This window comes from Struthio camelus, chromosome 20 (assembly GCF_040807025.1).
Source record: "Struthio camelus isolate bStrCam1 chromosome 20, bStrCam1.hap1, whole genome shotgun sequence".
Classification (NCBI taxonomy): Eukaryota; Metazoa; Chordata; class Aves; order Struthioniformes; family Struthionidae; genus Struthio; species Struthio camelus.
The window spans coordinates 13,844,634-13,864,939 of NC_090961.1; the positions used below are offsets into that span (position 1 = coordinate 13,844,634).

The 20,306-nt window shown below is 47.1% G+C and overlaps 2 protein-coding genes across 4 annotated transcripts in view; one reads left to right on the forward strand and one right to left on the reverse strand.

Annotated features, from left to right (window-relative positions):
* The window catches only part of MAN1B1 (mannosidase alpha class 1B member 1), a 43,557-nt gene extending 39,824 nt beyond the window's left edge, over positions 1–3,733 (forward strand). The window contains exons 15-16 of one of the 3 annotated variants that reach the window (XM_068915021.1): positions 2,574–2,625; positions 3,626–3,733. In XM_068915021.1, the coding sequence (XP_068771122.1) occupies positions 2,574–2,625; positions 3,626–3,654 (81 nt within the window). In that variant the 3' untranslated portion in view covers positions 3,655–3,733. Of the gene's footprint in view, positions 1–2,573; positions 2,776–3,625 lie in introns of those variants that run through there. The other 2 variants (XM_068915020.1, XM_068915019.1) reach the window with 2 other exon arrangements.
* The window catches only part of DPP7 (dipeptidyl peptidase 7), a 29,519-nt gene extending 11,831 nt beyond the window's left edge, over positions 1–17,688 (reverse strand). Inside the window, exons 1-8 of the mRNA XM_068915024.1 lie at positions 17,423–17,688; positions 17,172–17,285; positions 10,155–10,294; positions 9,292–9,455; positions 6,636–6,771; positions 3,671–3,752; positions 1,713–1,879; positions 569–629 (exon numbers count right to left, since the gene is read on the reverse strand). Coding sequence (XP_068771125.1) covers positions 569–629; positions 1,713–1,879; positions 3,671–3,752; positions 6,636–6,771; positions 9,292–9,455; positions 10,155–10,294; positions 17,172–17,285; positions 17,423–17,492 — 934 coding nt within the window. The 5' untranslated portion in view covers positions 17,493–17,688. The remainder of the gene's footprint in view (positions 1–568; positions 630–1,712; positions 1,880–3,670; positions 3,753–6,635; positions 6,772–9,291; positions 9,456–10,154; positions 10,295–17,171; positions 17,286–17,422) is intronic.
* Between the last annotated feature and the right edge of the window lie 2,618 nt (positions 17,689–20,306).

Below are 20,306 nucleotides of genomic sequence, written 5' to 3' on the forward strand. Positions count from 1 at the left end.
AGAATTTATTTTTAATATGCAACTCAAGAGATTTTAATCAATAACATCTTTTAAAAAAGGTTTGAATTCAATCTGCAGTAATTTCCCTACAAACATTGCTGGCTGATAAATTAAGTATTTACATGGATAAATATATACAATGCATTTAAAACTGTCTTGCTGCTGGCTTGAGACTGTGGGGCATTAGGATGACAATCTTGTCTGCAACATGCAGGCCAGAGAACTTGCTTCAGTGAACGTGTGGCTGCTTGAGCTAGAGTATGGGTAAACTTTAAAAGAACCAAGTAACTTAGGAGTCCACATCTTACGGACAGTCAACAAGCTAAGGGGCTGCAATGGCTGAAAAATCTGATGAGAGTAAGTTTGGAGAGCTGAGAGAATGAATTCACTGCCCATGAAACGATAAGTATGCAATAAACTAATACAGGGCAAAATATCCCAGTGCGAAATTGAATTCTTATCAGCTCACACAATTCAGAACCTGTGCAATAATGGAATAGCTCTATTTACAGATGCTTCTAGGAAATAGGATTTTAAATAAAAGACGAATCTGATAAGATTAACTCACCAACAAGAGCTGCCAGGCCTTGAATTGGGTCTGCGTGGGCAAGGATTTGCTCACAACCAACCTGGATGAAACATATGACAAGGTGAATTGCACATAGGCAGTTTAAAAGATACACATTGGAGTTAGTTAATAGGCCTCTATTGCACAGCAGGGCTAAGCTGGAAAATTTGACAAAAGTGTGACTGAGGGGTGGAAAAAGTATCACACATTTCATGGTTCAGCTGCTTTGCAAGGGCCTAATGGAACAGGGTTTTTTTTTTTTGCTCCCCCTGTCCCAACAACAAAATATACAAAAACAGGGAGAAAGTACTAGGACAAACAGTTGTAGCTGTTCTGATGCCACAGGGATTCACAATAGTTCCCAGATCTCTCAATTAGAATATTTTAATGCCCTTCCGAAGGGAGATTAGAATAATTATTTCCATTTTACAGATTGTTAAACAGACACTTGGAGGGGAACTGGATGCCCAGCTGAGCCAGGAACAGCATTTCCTAGGTCCCTGTACAGTGTAGCCTCCACTAACTCTTGTATGGTACACATTTTGCTCCAGGCAGGACTCAAAGCATAAATGCTGGCTGCTGTCTTCACCATGAGGCCAAAGGCAAATAAAGCCCCATTGGTGTGGTGTGCTGGGTAAGAACAGCACGAGGCTGACAGGTTAGCTGAAGAAAGAGTTGCAATAGCTACTGGTGATTCAGGATTTGAGCTGGGACCTTTCAAAAGAAAGCTAACTACAAGCACCAAAAGAACTCATGTCTATGAAAGTGTGTTGAGGTAGGCTACAACAAACCTGTACTTCTTGAAAAGTTACAGAAGGTTTTTAGTTTTTAAAAGCTGAAATCAGCAAGCTTGCACAGGCCTTCATATCTTAAGTGAAAGCAGAGTATGGTAGGAGTGGCTCCAGCCTTCCCTCCCAGATGAGCCCAATGGCAGTGAATTTCAAACACAGCAGTTTAAAACAGGTGCAGATTTACTGTCAGAGTGGAAGGGCTGTAACAGCCACAGCTTCCTCCTCCTTCCACCATCATCTGATAGCGTGTGCTTCTCATCTCGGGCTGTGCAGTCCCTCCCCTGCATTCAGGTCATGGAGATGCATGTCCATGCCTTCCAAAATTGTGATTCTCACTGCTGTCTGGTACTCACCTTCACTGGATTAGCAGGGAGGTGACCCATGAAGTCAGTTTTGTAAGGGTAATCCATCATAGCCATCATGGTGAAGGCATTTCTAGCAAACCCAAAAAGTTGGTAAACATCTTCCTTGCTGGAAATCTTACTGCATGTGGCCATTTTGCTGCTGATTTTATCATAAGCTGCAGAGGGAAGGAAAACAAAACACAGACTTCAGAGTAAAATGATACCAGGCTTCAGGATCTGGTTTCAATTAGAAGCAATGAGCTGCTATAAAACAAAGATGAGGTTTCTAAAGGGAAGGATATGTTACCTCTTCATTTACACAAACACAGATGTTAAGCCACACAGGAAGGCTGTGCCTGAACGCTTGTTGAACGCAGCGCTGGCCCACATCCAGCCTTTTCCTTCCTTGCTGAGTCAGAAAAACCTCTCTGGAAACTCCAGATTGAAGAAGCATAGTCCGAGACAAATGCAGTCCAGATGGATGCAGTGAGAAGAATACTTAAGTATGAACCTGTCATCCCTGGTGTCCTGTTTGTCAACCTTTTCCTCTGCCCTTCAAGCACTACTGGCTCCCACGGGGGGCCTGCTGTGCTCTGCACTGCAAGGCTTGAATCCCTCAGCACAACCAGGCGAGAGAGTCTCATCAGCTAAGTTGTTAACGCAGAAGGACAGGTTACAGCTGCAAAGATTCCCAGTGGGATTCACAACTTAGAAGAACCAATGAGGGGGAAAAAAAATCTCCTCAGGAGCTAGGTATGTGTGCAATAAGAATTGTCAAGTTGGGATAATCCTGCAGCTCACAAGTTCACTAAGAACCTTCCTGTCACTTTTCTATCCTGAGATGCACCTCTAAACTTTAATATTTTGCAGAAACGTCAGCTGGACTCTAGAGATCTATCTTGGAAAAACATGCCTTCAAGAGGTACTCCACCTACCTTTGCATTTCTGTTGGAGAAAGCTGCTCCCTTCCTTTTCTAATCTTCCATGCTCCTGTGTCAAAGCTCCTGTCTGTGCCAAACTCTAGAAGCTGACTGTCTTCATTTGAACACCCAAGGCCTAGGACCTGTCTCTGGATGTTCACTTGAGAGGATAAGCCTTAAATTTGACCTTACCATACCTACTCTGCTACAGAAAGCGTGGTCCCAGGCAGAACTTGGGTACCTTAGATACTTAAAGGGAACATGCCTTCTGCTGTGACCCAAAGCTGTCTCATTTTGGACCCTCTCCTCCTCTGAGCAATTCCTAGACCAATCACTGCAATGAGTCAGTGACAGACAGCAGCTCACAGAGATTGTGGCTGCGTGCCTCCTCTGATGTGCGCTAGCACAAGACCAAGCCAAGCCTTGAGGCTGCCCTCCAAAAAGACCAAGGACCCACCACAGCTGCTCCAAGACCATGCTAGGTTCCCAGGAAGAGCTACATTGAGCCACAATGTCTGGTCTGACCTAATTGGGACACATTACAGAGATCTGCATCTATCTCTGCCCTTGGCTTAGCCTAACTGTCCAAGGTTTGGGAACAAAGACAGCCGTGATGACTGCTACAAGGCCCAGATTGCCTTGCAGATATCAGTCAGATATGTGCAGTAAGCTGGGCCGTACCGTCACCATACCTACCCATCACAGCAGTTTTGAGCCCTGTGGGGGTGGACGACAAGTATGTAGTCACAGGCTTTATCAGCATCAAAATGCAGGTGTGTTTGCCCTTTAAGCTGGTTTCATTAACACAGTCTCAGCACCCTCACAAATACTTTTGTTTTGATGGTAGTCACTAATTTTAATGCGACTGAAACTGTTCATTAAATCAAAAATAAACTATGCAAGCAGAAATAAGAGGTCAAGTGAGCATTTGCATTGATTTAGCTGAACCATTTTAAGACCTAACTAGAGTAAAACTGACTGAACGTTTTTCCACATCTCCAGGACTGCCTCCTGCCCAGCTGCACTTGTGAAGGTATCTGTCCTTACCTCCACTCAAGTACAGATCCTTAATTTGCTGGAAGGCTTTGCGGACAGCTGTGACACAATCTGGGCTGGACTTCTGAAAATCCTGAAGCAACAGGAAGAAGACATGAGATTATGGCTGTGCAGAGGAGATAATACCTGTGAATGCTGCACCAAGAAGCTGCAAGAAGTAGCAGGAGGTCACAGGAGTCACTGCAAGCGCTAACTGGCCCACTGTGACCAGAATAACATGTCTCTCCAGGATCGGTGACACTAGTCCTTCTGCCTTGTCCTCTAGACAATCAGCATGTTCCAGCTGTTCCAAGCAACAACTGTTTCATCACGACTCTGCTAGGATAAGCTATTAGACAAAACACTTTCCAGGGCTAGGCAATGAGAGTGGACACATTCCTTGGCCAAGACAGAGGTACAGGATGCAAGGTTGCTAGGCACCAAGGCTTTTTTTTTTTTTTTTTGTTAAAAACAATAATGTCCTCTTACTGCACTTTGTCTATGAGGATTCTTGAGGAGGTCATTTACATGTGAGGGGCAAAGCACTGGACTGGGAAACAAGACCTGCTTTTCTTCTTAGCCCTACCAGATGACCAAGAAGGTGATGTCCTTTTTTCTTGGGAAAAACATTACCAATCTTGAAAAAGACTTTAAGATATGTTTGAAAGAGTTAAGGATGGTTATGCCATGACAACAAGTTGTTTCTGCTGCCACTGGAGGTAGCAACCCAAACTGCTTCTCTTCTGTCAGCTTGTAAGGCAGTTGGAGATTTGCTAGTAACCACTGCTCTGAAATAATAGGACTTATTAGGACTCTTTTAAAGTCTCTTTACCCATTCTAGAGTCATGGTAAGTAACCACTAATCATTAGTTAAGCATTTTTCTTACAGGGATCCAGCCTTAACTAAAGTTAGATTTGGGACCTTTCTTTTACTCATATCTCTTCCTTTGTTTAACAGTTAGGCCTTAGAGAAATCATTTTTGGGTTATGCGCAAAGTTTACTTGGGCATCCATTTTAAGAGCTCCAAATCCCTTTCTGGATAGCCTCACAGATCTTCACTGACTCATGGCTCTAATTTGAGCATGAGGACAGACCAGCTTGGGACAGAGGAGCAGTTCTTGCTCTGGCCACAGTGACTGCTTAGCTCCCTGCCTGATACATTAAGGAACACCTTATTGAATTGAAAACCAATTTCAGTTTTCCTCAGTAGACCATGGTAAACCTGGCAACAGTTAGGCTGAGCCATCGCAGGAGCAGAAGCAGGAAGCACTACAGCTGTTCCAAGGAAAGCTGTCCCTGTTTGATGATCAGAGCCCTTAGGCTAACAGCTTTAGTCTTTTGAATCAAACCTAATTCAGATGTCTAAACTCATCTAAAGCTGCTGGCATGAACAGTCCCTGCAGTAGTAAGCTCGCTGAAAACACGCATGTGGCTGTGCAAGTATCGTTTACACAGGTTTTCTGCCTAGCTGCAAGGAGGGCAGCTGGCACTTATAATCTAGTCTTAAGCAAACTATATGCAAAATAAACTTTCTGCCCTTTGCTCACCTCTCCCATGCGCTGAAAGTTTAGGAAGTGTGCTGGAAATCCTCAGTAAAAGTTGCAGAGAAAGTTACTTTGAGACAATGCGCCCCAACTGGTGGAAACAGAGAGGAAGAGAGAGCTCTGGCAATGACTCATGAAAGGTTTGTGCCTTGATTGGTACTAATAGCTCTCAGGAGCATTCTCTCAGCAAGGGAAGCAATTGAATTCAGACTTGTCTTCTCTTCAAATGCACAAATTGCTGTTAGGCAAACACTCTGAAGGTGAAAGGAATTATTTTAAAAACAACACAAACTGCTTGCTTAGCATCACAGCACAGATGTCTGTTTACTGCTGTGGAGAGAACAAATTTAAAGATTAATTGGAATTTTTCATAGAAGTCAAAGCCCTAATTTGAAGGGTGTGTAACAACTCACAGCACATGACTGAAGCAAAACAGCTATCAGCTGAACAGGGCTTTTGATATGGAATTAGCTTCATCCATGGAAGAATTCTCACTGCTGGGCCTGTTAGGTGATTAAGTGGTTTTACATTTTTAATTTAAAAAAATGAATAATTTTAAATGTGAGTTATCTTTTATTCTCTTATATGCTCTAAGTTTTAAATGCTACTGAGTTTGTTCATTTTCACATGATACTTAAGTATTCCGGTAATGCTGTCTGCAATTTAAGTCCCTGCATTGAAATAAGGCTTTCATATACTGAACAAGAGCAAAAAGACCACTTTCATAAACAGATAGCTCATGCAAGCCATTAATGTCACCCACATCTAGAAATTCACATTGCAAGAGATCTAAAACAGACACTAGATTTCAGTACTACCAGGTAGTCTATTTCTGGCTTTGTACACCAAGCTCTCAGCAATATTGCCTTCCCAAGGGTTCTGACGCGCTCAGAAAGCGAAAGCCACATTTAAATTTGGGTATTAAAAGTACACAAAGCGTCCTGAGATCACTTAATTTGTGAAATGGAGACCTCCAAACTTGTCAGTGAAATGCAGCCATTTTAGGACTAAGGAGCTGCTGTGAAATATTGGTGTTGATGTGAAATACAGCACTTTGGATAAGTTATTCTTCAAGTCCTCCCCCAAAGGGGTTCAGCCAGGCACAATGGAAAACTTTCAGGCTGGAATTTGGCCAAGTCACTAGTCATGAGAAAGTGAATCTTTAATGGTTCTAAAGGTGCTGGAATTCAGTTCTGCTACTCAGCAGAGCAGCACCCTTGGGCCCTGTGCTGCCTACAGCTAAGGCAGTGCTTAATCATCACATTTGCAGCTGCTGCTGCTTTTCCTTGCAGATCCCCATTTGACTGCACCCTCCACTCAGCACCGATGAGGTGAAAACTGACATCAGCTTAAAGATGTGGAAAAGGAGAAAAAAAAATGCTACCTTCTTCACGGAATAAGAGTTATGTTGCTAAAAATAACTGATACTTACTGCAGTTACATCTCTAAAGAACTGAGCGAGGTCTCCAAGCCCAGCCACAGACAACAGAGGAGCACTGGCAGCTAACGCTCCAGCCACAATGTTTGGGTATTTCATCCTCATGTAAGCGCTCAACATTCCTCCGTAGCTGGCACAGAAAGGAGAGAGAGTTACTGCCTTTAACACATAGCTTATAACACATTAATTCAGACCAGCTGTCACAGCTCACCTAACCAAGGCAAAAAGAAGTTTATGGAAGTTTAAATGCCATGGGAATGTAAAAAAAATCCCACTATGGTGGATATGTAGGACACAGTATCTTCCAACCGGCCTTTCCCCCCAAACCCTCAAGTCAGCTCTGGTGAAAATACAGCAGACTGATTTGCTTCTGCAGCCAAATGAAAATCCTGCCTCAATATTTAATGCTGCAGCATCTTAAGAATTTCCTGATAGTTTCAGGAAAGAACAGTGCAGAACCCAAGCCAGTACTAAGTAAAGCACCCCTGTTTAAAGGGGGATGGAGACACATTTTGTGTAAAGGATATTTAAAAATGGATTATAAAGATGAAATTCTCAGCAGAGAGTGTCCCTGAACACTACAAAACATGCAGCCCTCTCTAGTGCTGGGAAGTGAGAGGTATTCCCCCATAGGCATCCCAAGTAAAAACTGTAGAAGTGATTAGTGCAGCCACAGGGAAGTGAAGACATCATCAAATATCCTAACAACTCTTAAAACCACCTTGACAGCTTGAGTGTCAGAGCCACAGTTCTACAGATATATTAAGAATTGCTAGATAAACCCAAGGCCACAAACATTATTCCGCTGCAAATTTTTGTGAAGATATTCTCAGGCCACTCCTGAGGATGGCAAATGACATCCCCAACATATGGGTAACATCCTGCCCGACTCTGAAGTCTTCATTCACAGCTTAGAGGCATTCAAGTCTCCCTCCCGACCACGTTAAATGGTTGGAAGAAATACCATTCCCCTATCACGCACAATAAAACAATATACTTCTCTCTAACCCTGGTTTTGGAGAAATGCTTTAGCTGAGACCACCCACAAGAAGTTTCAGTTCAAATGATTAAACTTTGGCAAAGTTATAAGCAACTGAAGAGATTTTTTCATGGGAAACGTGCTGTTCCTACACTGCCTTATTTCAGTAATCTTCACATGAGTCCAGCACTATTCAGACCTGTTGCAGATTGAACTCTGCTCCAGCACAAAGAGCAGCCTCTAACATGCAGCCCAGCTAGCAGGTCTCACCGAATCCCTCTCCCATTTCCCTGCCCCAGGACATGCTCAGCTCCCAGCCCTTTTTGCACTGGTTACTGTCACGATATTCACAGTACAAACACAACCGAGACCAATGGTCCCTCCACATTCAGGGACCAACAGTGCTATGTCACGTTCAAGCACCAGGACAGCAAGCTGGATGTGTGCTGATAAGTTACTGGACAAATTCTTTGTAGCTCACTGCAACTGAGTTAGAAGCCTTGCACTTGGTAGTAACCTTTTAAGTGCTGCTTTTAGGTGCATGGAGGAGCCATTCAAAAGACAGGGATATCTGATCAACAAGGCTCTGAACCGCAACTGCTGTGGGGAAGGACTTCTTCTAGGAAGCCAAGAGTAAGTAAGCAGCAGGTCACAGGGCAGAATTATGAAGGAACCTACAATGAGAACAGCTGGGGGTTGTTAAAGAGGCTGTGTTTAATAGAAAGCTGGTGGCCCTAGAGAAAACATTTGACACCTTATTAGTTAGTTTTCTGCATTTCCAAAGTAAAATGTTCCGATCCTTCAGGAGAAATTCCCCATCTTCTGCAGTTCTGGCTGACTCAAACTGAAGATGTCTAGAAACGTCCAGTCAGTGGTGCTTCTCCAAAGCAAGCATGAGCCAAGACTGATTTGAATGATCTAGAGACAGGAATTGTAGACTCACACAGCTGAGATATATTCCTTTCAATTGCCTCGTTTAACCACTGACTTAGCAAACAAGGAAACCTCTGATATTCTTCAGTAAAACAACCTTGAGAGGGAAGAGCCCTGCAGCTTACTGCTCACTATAGTTCACGGTGTGTTGTCCTAAATTACACTGATTATGTGGGTGCAAAGGCCACCTTGTTAAGCCTTTATAGTGCTTGGGCAAACAACAAATTGATTTAACAGGGTGACTCTTGGGATCTGTTGATGGACAAAGAAATGGTAGAGATCAACACTGAAGTAGTCTAGTGTTTACTATATTTCAGTAAAGGTGAAGAGTGAACCCTAGAACTTCTGGGTACAGTGGGCTTGGCCTATCTGGTCCTCTCCAACACCATAAAAGTCATCATAGCTTGGCTTCTCCTCCATGACTACTGCATACACCCAGCTGATGGTGGCACAGTTAAGTCCAAATGACACAACCTTTTCTAATGCAAGGCAATGGCTTGCATGTCCTGCATCTGCTTTGCGATGTACTTGGTTGGGAAAGGTGGCGTGCAAGATTTAGGAGGGAAAGATAGGAGGGCTAACCAGACCTTGGAGATAAGATTTCAGGAACAGGCAAATCTGCTCCATTTAGAATTGCTTAAAGCTCTGCCTTTAAAGCATACCTGAGGGCCAAAGGGATCTATGACATTGTAGCTAGAAAAGGATGCAGAGAAGGGGATGAGCACACAAAAACCTTACCTGCCACCAAAGGCAATAACAGGACAGTCTGTGGCACCGTACTGCTGTTTGAGCTCAGTAATTAGCACCGCATAGTCAGCTAGGGCTTGTTCCACAGTGAGCAGACCGATCTTCTTCTGCTGTGTTGATTCAAGTCCAAATGGAAGAGACTTCCCATAGTACCTCTGAAAGCAAAGAGATATGACGCAGAAATGCTGGCGCTGAGGTGTGGGTCTTCCCTCTCCTCATTCTCTGTAGTCAAGCCTCTCCAAGTCCTGTCCAAGACTGTCCAAGTCCAGGACAGTCATAGCTATCCCCTCTGAGAAGCAAGTGATCATGAATAACATCACATGCACCATAAATAAGCATGCACAAATGGGTAATAACAGAACACATGGCATCCTCTAAATTGTTCTTAATTGAGGAAGCGCCTTCTTTCCCCTGCGTCTGCATCTGATAAAACAGAGATCTTCATTCTTCCTGTAGAGGGTGAACAGCCTGTGATAAGTGGGTGCCAAGTGGGCGCTCAGCATGTGTGTCTCTCTTGAAATCCCCAACTAGAAAAAGGGAGGGAACAGCATAATCTCTTCATCCATAGGTTGGGGGATGACAGACTTGGTGATGTACCTGGACAAAGGTTGGCTTGGGACTTTGCAGGGTAGAGACAATAAATACAATCCAAACAAAATACTCTCCAGGCAAGTGTGGAGTTTACAAAAACACTGTTCTAAAGCAAAAAACCTGGCACAGGCTTTATTGAAAGAATAGTCTGCTTTCTGGATTGCTGGTAGACATATTAAAAGAAAATAAGAATTCAGTGGCCATGGTTGATCCAGAGGCATAGCACAAGAATCCATAGCATGAAAAAAGACTGAAATACTCACATGCTCAGCAAAAATCACTAGTGCTTGCTGTTCTTCGGCTAATTCAAATATGAAGTCAGAGTTCTGAGCGAAAGTCCAGATGTCACCTTCATTGCCAGTATAAAAAAAAATTGGTCCAAATCCCTTGTTCCAGAACTTTGCTGCACGAGACAATTGGCAGAAACAAGTGAAAGAAATCATGAAAAAACTGCTGGAGAATGAAACCACTCTACTTCTGGTGAGTCTGGACAGGAGCTTAATGAGTTAAAACCTGACGAACAGAATCACAGAATGGTTTAGGTTGGAAGGGACCTCTGGAGATCATCTAGCCCAACCTCCCTGCTCAAGCAGGGTCCTCTAGAGCATATTGCCCAGGATCACATCCAGGCGGGTTTTGAATATCTCCAGCGAAGGAGACTCCACTACCTCTCTGGGCAACCTGTCCCAGTGCTCTGTCACCCTCACAGTCAAGAAGGTTTTTCTCAGGTTCAGACGGAACTTCGTGTGGTTCAGTTTCTGCCCGTTGCCTCTTGTCCTGTTGCTGGGCACCACGGAGAAGAGGCTGGCCTCATCCTCTTGACACCCCCCCTTCAGATACTTCTACACGTTGATGAGATCAACAGGCTGAACAATTCACCGAGAACAATGCTGGGGAATAGAGATGTTAGAAAGGCAAGGCTACAGAACATCTCTGACTTAAGCAGGGGTAAATAAGAGCCTCACTCAGATCAGTATATTGTCTGAAACTACCACTTCTGCCTGAAAATCCTTACAATCTCAATTCTGAAAGGCATTTGGAACATCTGCCACCATAAAAGTAACTTTCCATTTATAAAGCTTGTTTCAGTCCAAATCACCCCAAAATACTTGCACAGTTCAATTTTTCCACAAAATAAATGTTAAGGAATTGCCTGCCCATTTCTGCTGCTCTTACTGTGATGTATAATATACAGAGAATCACAGAATGGTTTAGGTTGGAAGGGACCTCTGGAGATCATCTAGTCCAACCTCCCTGCTCAAGCAGGGACCTCTAGAGCATATTGCCCAGGATCACGTCCAGGCGGGTTTTGGATATCTCCAGCGAAGGAGACTCCACTACCTCTCTGGGCAACCTGTCCCAGTGCTCTGTCACCCTCACAGTCAAGAAGGTTTTTCTCAGGTTCAGACGGAACTTCCTGTGGTTCAGTTTCTGCCCGTTGCCTCTTGTCCTGTTGCTGGGCACCACGGAGAAGGGTCTGGCTCCATCCTCTTGACACTCCACCCCCTTTAGATACTTGCAGACATTGATGAGATCGCCTCTCAGTCTTCTCTTCTCCAGGCTCAACAGGCCCTGCTCTCTCAGCCTTTCTTCATAGCAGAGATGCTCCAGTCCCCCTAGTCATCTTTGTAGCCCTCCGCTGCACTCTCTCCAGTAGTGCCATGTGCTCCCCAGTGCTTGTACCGGGCAGGCCAGAATTGGACACAGCACTCCAGATGTGGTCTCACCAGGGCTGAGCGGAGGGGGAGGATCACCTCCCTCGACCTGCTGGCCACACTCCGCCTAATGCACCCCAGGAGACCATTGGCCTTCTTGGCCACAAGGGCACACTGCTGGCTCACGCTCAACTTGTTGTCCACCAGCACTCCCAGGTCCTTCTCTGCAGAGCTGCTCTCCAGCAGGTCAGCCCCCCAACCTGCACTGCTGCATGGCGTTATTCCTCCCCAGGGGCAGGACCCTGCCCTTCCCTTTGTTGACCTTCATGAGGTTCCTCTCCGCCCAGCTCTCCAGCCTCTCCAGGTCCCTCTGAATGGCGGCACGGCCTTCTGGTGTGTCAGCCACTCCCCCCACTTTTGTATCATCAGCAAACTTGCTGAGGGTGCGCTCTGTGCCTTCCTCCAGGTCATTGATGAATACACTGAACGAGACTGGACCCCGGACTGACCCCTGCGGAACACTGCTAGCTACAGGCCTCCAACTAGACGCTGCACCATTCACCACAACCCTCTGAGCTCGGCCATCCAGCCAGTTCTCAATCCACCTTGCCGTCCACTGATTCAGCCCGCACTTCCTGAGCTTACCTAGGAGGATGTGATGGGAGGCAGTGTCCAAAGCCTTGCTGACGTCCAGGGAGACAACATCCACTGCTCTGCCCTCATCTCCCTAGCCAGTCATTCCATCAGGGAAGGCTATCAGATTGGTCAAGCATGATTTCCCTTTGGTGAATCCATGCCGACTACTCCTGATCACCTTCTTGTCCTCCAGACACTTAGTCAGTGATGACCTCCAGGAGGAGCTGTTGCATCACCTTTCCCGGGATGGAGGTGAGGCTCACAGGCCTGGAGTTTCCTGGCTCCTCCTTCTTGCCCTTTTGGAAGACGGGGGTGACACTGGCTTTCTTCCAGTCCTCAGGCACCTCTCCTGATCTCCAGGACCTTTCCAAGATGATGGAGAGTGGCCTAGCAATACCATCCGCCAGCTCCCTCAGCTCTCGTGGGTGCATCCCATCGGGGCCCATGGATTTATGGATGTCAGGTTTGGACAAATGATCTCAAACCTGATCCTCCTCCACCAAGGGAGAGTCTTCCTTTCCCCAGACTTTCTGTCTTGTCTCCAGGGTCTGGAATTCCTGAGGACTCGCCTTAGCAGTGAAGACTGAAGCAAAGGCGGCATTCAGCAACTCTGCCTTCTCTATATCCTTCGTTACCAGGGCACCCGCCCCATTCAGCAGCGGGCCCACGTTTTCCCTCGTCTTCCTTTTGCTATTGATGCATTTGAAGAAGGCCTTCTTGTTGTCCTTGACATCCCTTGCCAGATTTAATTCCAGCTGGGCCTTAGCCTTCCTTGTCGCATCCCTGCACACTCTGACAACGTCCCTGTATTCCTCCCAAGTGGCCTGTCCCCTTTTCCACATTCTGTGTACTTCCTCCTTCTGTTGGAGTTTGGCCAGGAGTTCCTTGCTCATCCAGGCAGGTCTCCTGCCCGCTTTGCTCGACTTCTTCCTCAGAGGGATGCACCGATCTTGAGCCTGGAGGAGGTGATGCTTGAAGATTAACCAGCTTTCTTGGACCCTTCTTCCTTCTAGGGCCCTACCCCAGGAGATTCCCCTAAGTAGGTCCCTCAAGAGGCCAAAGTTAGCTCTCCTCAAGTCCAGCGTTGCAATCCTACTCATTGCCCTGCTCCCTCCTCGTAGGATCCTCAACTCCACCATCTCATGGCCACTGCAGCCAAGGCTGCCCCCAACCTTCACCTCTCCAACTAGACCTTCTTTGTTTGTTAGGACAAGGTCTAGCATTGCACCTCTCCTCGTTGGCGTCTCCACCACCCGAGTCAAGAAATTATCATCAGTCCTCTGCAGGAACCTGCTCGACTGTTTGTGCCTAGCTGTGCTGTCTTGCCAACAGATGTCAGGGTGGTTGAAGTCTCCCATGAGAACCAGGGCCTGTGATCGTGAGGCTACTTCCAGCTGTCGGTAGAAGGCCTCATTGATGACTTCCTCCTGGTCAGGTGGCCTGTAGTAAACCCCCACAACAGTGTCACCCACGTTAGCCTGCCCATAGGCTCTCAACTTGCTCTTCATCCACCCCGAGGCAGAGCTCCACACATTCTAGTTGCTCCCTCACATAAAGAGCAACTCCACCACCTTGCCTTCCTGGCCTGTCTTTCCTAAAAAGCACATAGCCATCCATGACAGCATCCCAGTCACGTGAACTATCCCACCATGTCTCTGCAACCGCAATGAGATCATGGCCCTGCGACCGCACACAGATCTCTAACTCTTCCTCTTTATTAACCATGCTGCGTGCATTGCTATACAGGCATTTCAGAGAGCCAGTCAAGCATGCAAGCTTCCCAGGAGAGGTGCAAGACGATCCTCCATAGCCATGTTGCATGCTGTCTCCCCTGGCTGTATGCACCCGCTGGAGGCATCCTGACTTGAGCGGTGTTTTACTGACTCTCCGGCCACTATACCACTCCCCTTCCCCCATCTTGCCTAGTTTAAAGCCCTCCTTACCAGGCTGGCCAATCTGTTGGCAAAGACGTGCGTGCCCCGCTTGGTAAGGTGGATCGCATCGCTCCCCATCAGCTGTTGATCTTCAAACAGGGTCCCATGGTCATAGAAAACAAAGCCCTGTTGCCAACACCAGCGGCGCAGCCAGTTGTTAACTTGGAAAACTCGTCTACTCCTCCTCCCATCCTTTCCCCTCACAGGCAAGATTGAGGAGAAAACGACCTGGGCTCCCAGACCCTTGACCACCATTCCCAGAGCTCTGAAGTCCCGTTTGATGGTTTCCAGTTTGCCTTTTGTGTCGTTAGCACCCACATGGAAGATCAGCAGAGGGTAGTAGTCCAATGCATGGACAAGCCTTGGCAGTCTTTCCACGACATCTCTTATTCGAGCCCCTGGCAGGCAGCAAACCTCTCTGGAGAAGAGGTCAGGTTGGCAGAGGGGTGCCTCTGTCCCCTGCAGCAGGGAGTCACCCACAACAATCACTTGCCGCTTCTTCCGGGGCTTCCTGCACGGCACAGGGTCTGCCAGGCAGGCCCGTTGCCTCCCTTGGAGCCATGCCCAGCTCCTCCTCAGCTTGGAGGGCGCTAAACTTGTTCTTCACAGGCAACTCTTGAGGAGGCGCAAGAGCCTTTCTCCTTCTACGAGAGGTCACCAGCTTCCAGCCCTCTTCAACAGTGTTATGATGCACCTTTACACACAGTGCTGAGCCCTCTGACAACTCCGCTGCAGTGGGGGCTGGGGACTCCTGGAGCTGAGCAGTCTCCGAGAACGCCCTGTCAATCTCCCGCTCATCCTCTCGGATGCTACGCAGCCTACTAACCTCCTCCTGTAACTCCTTTATCTGGTGACGCAACTGGTCAACCACAGCACACCTCACACAGGAGAGCTGACTGTCAGCCCAGGCCCCACGGAGAGGCCCCAGGCACTCCCTGCAGCCTGACCCCTGCAGAGCTGCATCTGCTGTCTGAGGGTCTGTCTGGGTTGAAGCCTCAGACACAGCCGATGCAGCACCTCCAGCAGCCACTGGGGAACGTGCTCTGTGGCGTGTCATCACCATGCCCCGGCACAGTGCAAAATGGAGAGGTGCCTTCTTTGCCTTCTGGCGCCCTTCTGCGCAAACTGCTGCATCTGTTCGCTGCCTCTGTTGGCTGCGCTCTGGGAGCTGCGCTCTAGGCCTGACTCTTATATAGGCCTCTGCCTAGCAGTAACTCACAAGGGTGCTTGACCCACCCAATCAGGAGCCACCTGATACAACCAAGCTTTAAGTCACATATGCTTAATCCACTAAGTCTGTCTATAACTGAAGGCAAATTGAGACTAGTGGGACAACCTGACAGCTGATGTCAAGACTTACTTGTGTAACAAGCAGTAACTTTAATGCGTGCTGATTTTAACAATTGATTTTAGTTTAGTCTTAAGTTGTACAGGAACCACGAGGGATAATAAATAGTTTTTTTTTTTTCCCCAACAACGTACCTCAAACTTTCTGCTGAGTGTTGGTTTCAACATACTGCTGTATCACTCCTGTTCTAACAGGGGCTGTCCTCGAGGATGCCACCGAAGTGTCTCATGTGAGGCTGTTAGCATTAACAGAAGTGCCAAAATTTACTTCTTGGCATACTCAGTGAAGACTTGCCAAACAGGAGTCGACTTTGAAACGTCTCATTAGTGAAACTGCTGATGTCTTAGGTAGGTCTGTTAAAAAAAGAGGCTGATTCTGGATTGCATTTGCCTTGGGGATCAGGCAGGAAATTGAAACGCTATCTTTACTCTGGCATTTCTTCTGATATGCTTCATGGCTCATAGAGTAAACAATCATTCACATGATCCAAATACATAAATCTAAGAGGTTGCTTTAAAATGTATCTAAGTTTAGATTGAAATCTTGGACAACTCCCAGCTAATCTCAAGCTAGCCAGATGCCTTGTTGTGAAATAACAGCCTCCTTCAAATTCGCTCAGATAATCTGAATTGCATAAGAAGCAGTAAAGGAACTACTGACAGGAATTTTGATTAAGAAACTATTTGTAAGCCACCAGAACTGCAATGTTAATGCTTTGTTTCTCCCCAGTATTATTCAGCTCTAATTTATAGAGCCTTCCCAGGCAGGACACACAAATAAACCATAACACTTAAAAATATATTAGCCAATTATTTAAACTAGGCAATCCCAAAGTTCTTTTCAAAAAGGGCCACTTAATTAGTGAAACTTCTGCCTTGGATGTGCTGTCAAGTCATCTGTGTTATGGCATCTTTGTGGTATGAACGGATCCATGATTTCACCCTCGGTGAAACACGCACAGCTTCCTGGTCTGTGCTCTGAGTACATGCTGAAAAGTGGCTGAGGAAGGGGCTACATGGACAAGGTGGGATGCTGCATGCCAAGCCCCTGCAGCAGGCGGTTTGCAAAGCAGCACGTGAGGACTCGGCAGCACTCGGGGCTGCTATTCCCAGCTCAACCTCTGCTGCCTCACCACAACGCTCTCCCCGCTTCCTTCAAACTTCTAACGCACGGAATTGGAAAGTGTCTGACACTGGCTATTTAAACCTCTGTCTTTTCAGTTATGCAGTGTTTTGAAAAGCCTCCTCTCTCTTATTGTTGTAGAGAAAATAACTCATTATTTAGCCAGAAATGAAGACACCGCTGGCTCCTCACTGGAACCTCTTTCAGCGCCCAACATAGTTTAACCTATTTAAAGTTTTAGAGTTACAAATAATGCAGAACAACAATCCCATGCCTTGGGGATATCTTCACTTGTAAGAGTCACTATTTGCTTTTTCTGCAGCACTCACTGAACTGAGAAATTGAAGGGAAAAAGAGGGGAGGATAAGAAAAATGAAGAGGGGAAGGACAAGTTCTTGAAGAGCCTATCTATACAGGCTAAACCGGCTGTTCAGCATAGCTCTTCGAGCACCATACGCAGAGGCTCTCTACCACAGCACAAGGGCAATTAAAGCTTAACACAGAGAGAGACTCAGCCACAGCGCCTGCCGCGGCCGTACCTGGGCTGGGAGCAGCCCGGTGGCAGGGCACAGCCCCGGGACCCACCTGAGACTAGATACCGCTGCTGGAAGGTCTCGTTGCCACAGGTCTGGAAGCTGAAGTGGTCCCGCACCTGTGGGAAGAGCCGCTCCTCCAGGCCGGGCCGCGCCGCCCGGGCAGCTGGAGCGCGGCAGGACCGTCAGAGCGCGGGTCGCCCAGCCCGGCCGGGCCCGGCCGTGCTGGCTCGGGACCCCCGCTCAGAGCCCGGCGCGGTTCGGGGCACCGCCCCCTCCCCTCGGGCGCCCCCCAGGACCCACCGGGCGCGCCACGGCCCGGCAGCAGCGGCAGCAGGAGGAGGAGCAGCAGGGATGGCGGCCGCGTCCCCATGGCAACGGACCAGCTCACGTCTCCGCTCCACGCGGACGAGATGGCTGCTCCCGCGGAGGGGGGGGAGGGGGGAGCCCCGGGAAGCTGGTCACGTGAGGAGAAGGCTTGCAGTATCACATGACGATCATACCATCTCTCTTCACGTGACCGAGGCGGGCGCCACTTCTACCGGGGCGCCGCCATGTTGTCTAGTGGGGCATTCCTTCGGGCGTGTCTTCAAAGAGGCGCAATAAGGGGGCCCGCCCAGCCTGGCGTGCTGCGACCCGATGCGGGCAGTGCTGGGGAGAAGGGGATGAGCTCCCTGGTGCAGGGGGAATCTGTACGGGGGGATGGGGCTGGAGCCTGGGCCTCCATGTGGCCTGGAGATGGTGTGCTAGGGACCTGCAGCAAATCAATGTGGCAAGATGAGGCTGGCAGGGCCCCAGTACCATCCTGGTGGGCCTGGTGCCCTGCTGTTGTGGGCAGCCCCCATGTGTCCCATGGCAGACAGGCACGTGGTGGCTCTGCAGGCAGCTCGGTCCTGCATCAGCTGCAGGTGAAGAGGAAGTGGGTGCTCAGTGCGTGAGGAGACTAGGGGGAGGGTGGTGAATATTGGCAGTGTTTGCTGGCTTGCATTAACCTTCCTGATAAAGAGCAGTAGCTGAGAGAGTAGCAGGGGAGAGGAAGCTAGTAGGACGCCCCTCACCCTGGACAGAAGGATGTAAGTACGTGACTGGAGTGTATCGTGCCCCAGTAGTGGTGTTTATCCAGTGGTGGCTCTGTGAGTGGGTGTACTGGGGAGAGAGAGCTTGCAGTGGTCTGAAAGCAAGTCAGGAGCAGGGTTTAGTGGGTGTTTCCTCTAGTGTTTTGGTTGCGCAGAGAGGCCTTGGCAGATAGCCCAAGGGGCTGCTGCGCTGAAAGGAAAGCAGAATGGGAAAAAACGTATAGGGAGCTAAGCAGGGATAGATCTGTTAGTGTACTCGGCAGTCCCTGTGATCTGGCTAGATCATGTTATGCTAAATGCTGTATGAACGCGCGTGTGCAAAAAAAAGCCTGGTCTTACCCCAAAGGAAAGTGGGAAGGCTATATGAAGATAGCAAGGGGACATCTAGTGATGGATGTTACTGGATTTTGTCAGCTTTTTAAAAAACGTCTTGGATATTTTACAAGACATCTATGGATGTCTTGTAAGTTTATGTTTTATAAAGGAAGAGCTGTAGCTTACTGAAGACCAGAAGTGCTGTTATGGGAAGATGATTTAAAGATAGGTGGGGAGCTGCAGAGCCCACAAAATTTTCATCTCTACTGTTGCCCTCTGCAACCACATAGTGGCAACCACGGTATGTAAGATCAGTCTGATTCAGGTAGTCACAAGGGAACAAAACAAGCCTGAAGGTGGATCTAGCCTGTCTTAACATAATGAAAGGACAGCACATGGTCGGATGACGAGTGAGTAGGTGAGGAAAGAAAGTGTCCAGCCAGTGCTCCTCTGAGCCTGATTCATGCTCAGATTCCTTCCTGAGCAGTTGCAAAGAGATCCTGGCAACTTATCCTCTGAAACTTGAATAAGATTCATCCCTGAAAGGTTGGTCACCTAACTGGAAAAAGTGTTTCTTAATGTGTTAGAATTTAAACAATATGATGTTTTCTTTATAAACTTAATACAAAGAAAATATTATACTGAGATTTCTTCTGGGCAATGTTTTGGTTACTGTATTCTTTAATTTATTTCCTGTATTCTAGGGTTTGTGCTTTTGGCAAAGTTTCATTTTAGTTAAGACTTTGAAATCCCGTATTTCTTTGGGCTGATGTCTTTAAAACTGTTTGATATCAACACTCCTACGCATGTTGATGTCTAGAAAGGACGAGGCTTAAACAACTTTCTGCCCACCTCCCCAAAGAAGAGGAAGCTGTCACGTGGGAGGTGCTTCTGTTTCATAAGGCCCTGGATTTTCTTCAGAGTCATTTAAAATGTGAACTTACATATAAAAAAACCTAAACACATTAGCTGGAAGTTGTTCCCTTTCACAGTGGACAGAAAGGGCTGGCCCTTGCAGAGCATTCTGTGTGGGCTCAGGGTGAAGGCTGTGTTGCACGCAGCAGGTTTGTGATCTTATTTTTAGACTGCTGCTTATCTAAATTTTGTTCCAAAGAGCTTTGCAGAGTTACACTACAAGTATTGGCTGGGGAAACGTGTAAGCCAGGGCTTTAAAGGAAGAAGAAAGGAATCATATTCTAGGCTAAGTTTTATGAAGAGTCTGGGGAATCCATGAAGTGATGAGAAGCAAAGATGTTCGTTCTGGGGTGAAGAAAAGGTTTTTGCTAAGGCCTTTTGTGTAAACCAATCCTAATAAAATAATGTCTGTACTCTTAATGTCTTCAGAAATAAAGATACTTGCTTATGGATGGAGCAAAGAGACAACAGCTTTCCAAAATCTGAAAAGAGAAAGACATAATCTGTTTCTGTCCCCACACAATCAATAATATTGAACCTCTCCACAGATACCAAACTGAATAGACCAGTCCTTTTCTAGCGGTGCTTTCAGACTATCAGTCCTTGGTCAGATCCATGAACTTGGGAGAAAAGATGGGATAAAAGAGCAGGGGGAGGGTGGAGCAACCTCTTGACCCAAACAGTGCTGTCCTGTATTTTTAGAGGCCTACCTTTATATTCCTTCTATTCATTTTATATTATGTAAATCCTTCCCCTGTCTGCCCCTTGTTACCTATTTCTGAGTTCATGGTCTTTGAGGCTGGAAAGAGTAGACACTTGTCTTGCCTGAACTGAGCAGCTTGTCTTAACACTAATAAAGGAACTCTCTGTGATAGTGGGTT